This window comes from Colobus angolensis, unplaced genomic scaffold, assembly GCF_000951035.1.
Source record: "Colobus angolensis palliatus isolate OR3802 unplaced genomic scaffold, Cang.pa_1.0 Scaffold6, whole genome shotgun sequence".
In the NCBI taxonomy this organism is placed as follows: Eukaryota; Metazoa; Chordata; class Mammalia; order Primates; family Cercopithecidae; genus Colobus; species Colobus angolensis.
The window spans coordinates 1,693,200-1,699,199 of NW_012119598.1; the positions used below are offsets into that span (position 1 = coordinate 1,693,200).

Consider the following 6,000-nt stretch of genomic DNA (forward strand, 5'->3'; position numbering starts at 1 on the left):
CAATTCAGCAAATTGCAGTAAGACACGTGTGCCAATGAAACTGCCTGGCACCCCCAAGTATGCTCTTCTCTTCCTACATCCCCTAATAAATGAGACCAGTATCTACCCAGTAATCCAAATTGGAAATATGGGTGTTGACACCAGCTCCACCCCATGTCAACTCCATGTCCTAAATAGCTCTGGGGCCTGTCCCTTCTCTCTCTTGCTGTCTTGCTGTCGCTTCCTGACTTCAGGCCAACCTCACCTCTTCTATTTCTACAGGACCTTCCCAATGCAGCTCTCTGTCTCTAGGCTCTCCCAGCCAACCCATTCTCTACGCTGGAATGAGGTTTCCCAAGTCCAGTCCAATCATGTCAATCACCCAGCTTCAAAACACTTGAATGAGAGATCTCAATTTATGTTGCTCTAAAACAGGCTCTGCAAGATATTTATTCTACTCTAGGGTTTACGGTGCTGCCCAAGGTTTCTTCCCCCTTCCTCCCGAGAATACCAGCTCCAGTGCCAGGAAAGAAGATCTGTATGCCCTGTGGCGGCTGGAAGGAGGGTGCAGCTTCATGAGGAGGCAGAGCACCTCTCTCTTGGTCTTCGGAGCCAGTCTCTGAACTTCCTGGGTCCCCTGCTTCAGTGGCTCTGACTGGGTAACCTGTGGCCTGTTCTCATCATAGGCACGGCTCTGTGGTCTGCTGTGACGCTCGGGTCCCCACACTGGTGGAATAGTCATCCATTGTATGATTTTACCTCAATTTGTTTATCCATTCTCCTACTGATGGGGATTTAGGCTATTCTAGTGTTGGAGTACTAAGGGTAAAGCTGTTATGAACATAGACCAACCCCTCCCAAATTCTCAAAACCAGAAACCACCCTTGAATTGCACCTCCTTAACATGGTTGAAAAGCATCTTCAGCCTTCGTGACCTGGCTCCAGCCTAGCTAGAATCAGACTGCCTGGGTGCTAACCTAGCCTGGTCATATGCTAGCCTTGTGACCGCGGGCAAGTACCTAGCCTCTCTGTGCCTTAGTTTCTTTATGTAAAAATGTAGATAAAAGTAGAATGTACCTTATTATATTATTGTGGATACTAAACAGGACCATGCACAAATATAGCTTCACATAATATTTGGTTTTTTTTTTTTTTTGAGACGGAGTCTTGCTCTGTGGCCCAGGCTAGAGTGCACTAGTGTGATCTCAGCTCACTGCAAGCTCCAGTTCCCGGGTTCACACCATTCTCCTGCCTCAGCCTCCCGAGTAGCTGGGACTGCAGGCGCCCGCCACCACGCCCGGCTAATTTTTTGGATTTTTAGTAGAGACGGGGTTTCACCATGTTAGCCAGGATGGTTTCGATCTCCTGACCTCGTGATCCACCTGCCTTGGCCTCCCAAAGTGCTGGGATTACAGGCGTAAGCCACTGCACCCAGCCTCACATAATATTTTTTTTTTTGAGACGGAGTCTCGCTCTGTCCCCAAGCTGGAGTGCAATGGCCAGATCTCAGCTCACTGCAAGCTCCGCCTCCCGAGTTCACGCCATTCTCCTGCCTCAGCCTCCCGAGTAGCTGGGACTACAGGCGCCCACTACCTCGCCCGGCTAGTTTTTTGTATTTTTTAGTAGAGACGGGGTTTCACCGTGTTAGCCAGGATGGTCTCGATCTCCTGACCTTGTGATCCACCCGCCTCGGCCTCCCAAAGTGTTGGGATTACAGGCTTGAGCCACCGCACCCATCACATAATATTTCATACAAACTTGATCTTTGTTAATTGTTAATTGATCATTGTTAGTTATGCAGAACCATATGAAATGGCTGATATTTGGCCATTTAGACCTAAAAAATGGCAATTTCACACGATTCAACCTGATACTATTATTGCTCCACTGGTCCTGCTTCAGCCTTACTGAACCTCATTGTGGTTCTCTAAACATATTTCTCCTGCCACCCTTCACTGGGCTAATTTCTACTCTCCTTCAAGTCTCAGCTAAGATGTAGGAAGTTATATGCATAAATCCCCCAGACTGGGTAAGGTACTGTGCTACGTATCCATTACAAGTCTTTGCCCCTTGTAATATACACATCACACTATTCTGTACATAACTACCCACTTTTTTTGTTTATCTTCCTAACCAGACCACAAAGACTCTACGTGGCAGTGTCCAGCTGGCTGTCACAGACCAGGGCCTCACCTGCAGCCCGCTGTGTAGATGGTGTTCAACACATGCAGTTTTGGAAGGAGGGGTTACATTTTTATGCAGTGCTAAATGAGAATAAGAAGCTTCCAGAAATTTTGTGATCAGTCTGAAAACAATCAATTTTCTTCTCTGCTCACACTTTAGTGCAGCCATTTCAAGAACTGTGACCTAAGACTTGAAACAGTTTTTTCATGAGAAAAATGATAATTTGGGGAGACAAGTGACTAAACAGTCATGGCAACATGCATTGTGAAGGTCTAGGAGGGAGATACAAGGTATATACAGCCTTTTCTACACCTATTTGATTGTGAAACACAACACTTTTTGTTACAGAGCATCTAGTAGCAGCTCAGAGCAGGGGACCTCAAACCCCGGGCCATGAACCTGTACCAGTCTGTGGCCTGTTAGGAACTGGGCTACACAGCGGGAGGTAAGTGGCGGACCAGCAAGCAAAGCTCCATCTGTCTTTACAGCTGCTCCCCACTGCTCGCATTACCACCTGAGCTCTGCCTCCTGTTGGATCAGCAGCAGCATTAGATTCTCACAGGAGCTGAATGCTATTGTGACCTGTGCATGCAAGGGATCTAGGTTGCACACTACTTGTGCAAATCTAATGCCTGATGATCTGAACTGTCTAGTTGCAGGAAAACAGGCTCAGGGCTCCCACTGATTCTACACTATGGTGAGCTGTATAATTATTTCATTATATAGTACAATGTAACAAGAATAAAAAAAACAGGCCGGGCGTGGTGGCTCAAGCCTGTCATTCCAGCACTTTGGGAGGCCAAGACGGGTGGATCATGAGGTCAGGAAATCGAGACCATCCTGGCTAATATGGTGAAACCCCGTCTCTACTAAAAAATACAAAAAACTAGCCGGGCGAGGTGGCGGGTACCTGTAGTCCCAGCTACTTGGGAGGCTGAAGCAGGAGAATGGCGTAAACCCGGGGGGCGGAGCTTGCAGTGAGCTGAGATCCGGCCACTGCACTCCAGCCTGGGTGACAGAGCAAGACTCTGTCTCAAAAAAAAAAAAGAATAGAGAAAATAACAAATGTAATGTGCTTGAGTTACCCTGAAACCATCTCCCACTCCTGGTCCTTGGAAAAATTGGCTTTCACGAAACCAGTCTCTGGGTGCCAAAGATTGAGGACTACTGTCTTTGAGAATATTAATGTTCACAAAACACATTTTGAGGAAATCCTAATATAGAGTGATAACACAGACCTTGCAAGCCCAGCAAAATACATTATGCTGATTTCCTTAGCACCAGTGAGTTACAAAAGAAAGTTGCCAAGTCTCTGGTTTCCAAATATCTTGTTCTCCAGATTCACAAGAGGGTTGTCAAGAAACAGCAAATTTTTTTTAAGTGGAAATATGTCATAGACCTCTTAATACTTACATTCCTGAGATGACCTGTGTCGGAAGGTAAATCTTATATGGCAGCGTGTGACCTCTTCTATAGCAATGGATACCTGTGTCACAGTAAGAAATTAATAGTTTACAGACACAAAGTACTTCACATGCATGGTTTATTTCATGGAATTAGGCTCAATTTTATACTTTCCACAGCACAAATTACTAGAGAGTGAGCCTTGGTATAGGTTTCATTCAAAGGAGACTGAGCTATTTTCAAATCAAAAGAATCTCAGATCATCTTGCTGTTTATCATAGATTCTGAGTATAGAGATACTGTGAATTTCTAGCATTTTCTGACGTAAGAAACAGTAATACTTCAGAGGGGGAATACTGGTACTTTGAGGTCTATACAGGACCTTTTAGACTGCAAGATGTGTATAAATATAGTAATAATTGGATCTATAAACCTAATTATTCCATAAAGAGGGGGAAAGGTAATAATTAGGGCTCATAAAGCAGTTTGCTGTTGCTTACATATCTACAGGGGAGAGAAGAAACAGGGCCTTGGGGCACTCAAATGAGCAGAGATCTGTGGTGTGCAGTTAAATTACGGCATGATTATACAATGAAACTTCATGCAAGTATCTAAAATACATATCTGAAGAATTATATGCATTGAGATAAGTAGTTTTAAAAAGCACAATATAAATTTCTATCAACAGCATCATTCAAAACATATGAACTATATAAAACTGTTGAAAATGGTTAATTCTAAATTGAGATATATGAATGCAATCAAAACAAATTTTTTTTTTCCATGAAGGACTCGTGTGACTTCGACAACCAGAAAGAGCTGATGGAGCCTGGGATTCAGAAGAAGTGGACTCTAGTTCGGGCCCTGATACCAGTCAGCTCTAGGATCCTAGGAAGTTACTGAACTTTGAACCTCAGCACCTAATCAGAAAGACGGCGTTACAACACCTGCTTGTTCTAGTTGCAGAGCCCTTGTGGGGCTCAAAGGAGATGACTGATCTGAAAAGCACTTTGGAATGTGTAATACACATATTGAAGTTGAAAAGAGGCCCAGAACACTTGGTGAGAGGCCAAGAAGAAAAAAATGTTAGGAAACTGTTTGCACAGTGTGAAAATTTCTGTTTGGTTTTGTACCGTCTTGGCAGTCTATTATATCCATCACGTCAACCACCAGCTTTGCTATTCAAATTCCCATACATTTATGAATGAGAACGTTATTGAAGAATACTGAGTTTCTTAATGATAAATGCTCTTAATACAGAATTATAATTACTGATTCGTTTCTTATTGCACACCATAGGCAACTTACCTAAAAATTTCAAAATAAAGTAGGAATAATTTGGGGGTAAACAGAAGATAGGAATCTAACTGAGGTTTAACAGATAACAGGGGTTGCAAATGACTCATTCTCACCTTGACAGTCTCATACCAACAGGGCTGCTTGACTTGGTAATAGACTACTGATTTGTATTCTGAAATGCCTTCATATCCAGCACCAGGGTGAATTGCTTTCTTCAGATGGAAGGAAAAAATTAGAAGGGAATAATTTTGTTTAGAAAAGGAAGAGGACCCCACATGCCATGCATAAGCCCCTTACCCCAAAACACATCCACACATGCCCTACACTGGCACTGATCGGCTGATTTAAGTTTGGGGGAATGAAGAACAGAGAATGAATTTCTATCACTTTATTCAAGGGTCTATCATATCAATTTGGTAGCAGTTAAGGAACCCAGCACTGCCTAAATATTCTTCTTTCCTGTAACTTGTATTTTCTCTTCCCTCCCCAGGCATGCATTCTCCTCTGATTCTTTCCTCTTTTCTCTCTCAGGAAACATGACGATGATGAGAAGTTAGGTGACAAATGCAGACGCGCCACTGTTTGCAGAAAAGCATTTCTCTTTCCTGTCTACATTCTGTTTTAGGGACTTGGGGTATTGGCACAGCATATTCACTCAAACTCAGGGCTGCATCTTTTCCTGGTCATGAACCACTTAGCTCAGTAGAACCAGCCCTTGGTGGGACACTATCAAACAAAATGACCAACAGGAGAAGGTGTCTACTTGAAATGAGCTCATCTGCTCTTACCAACAGCACAAATAAAGCACTCTCATACAGTGGCTCACAGGGTTCAGTTTCTCCCTCTCATGCAGAATACGACTTGACTTAGTGAACTGCCTTGCTATCTGCTTCCTTAATAGATTATAACATCCATGGGAAGTGATGAAATTGTATTTCATTATAGCCTCAAACAACTCTGCAACAGGACATTCTGTGAGTCAAGTCAATCAAGTGCTTGGTCCTTGGTTATCAAAGCAGGTAACTACGGCTTATACGAGAAGAGCTGGAGTTCAGCAGAGGTCATGCAGCCTCCTGTGACCACCTCCAGCCTATCCTCTTTGATGTCAGAATCAGGACTCACTTCTTTATGTGG

General features: G+C 43.6%; 1 protein-coding gene across 1 annotated transcript in view; it reads right to left on the reverse strand.

Annotated features, from left to right (window-relative positions):
- The window catches only part of DOCK5 (dedicator of cytokinesis 5), a 99,484-nt gene that overhangs the window by 90,150 nt on the left and 3,334 nt on the right, over positions 1 to 6,000 (reverse strand). Inside the window, exons 3-4 of the mRNA XM_011962600.1 lie at positions 4,980 to 5,078; positions 3,577 to 3,649 (exon numbers count right to left, since the gene is read on the reverse strand). Of these exons, the coding sequence (XP_011817990.1) occupies positions 3,577 to 3,649; positions 4,980 to 5,078 (172 nt within the window). The remainder of the gene's footprint in view (positions 1 to 3,576; positions 3,650 to 4,979; positions 5,079 to 6,000) is intronic.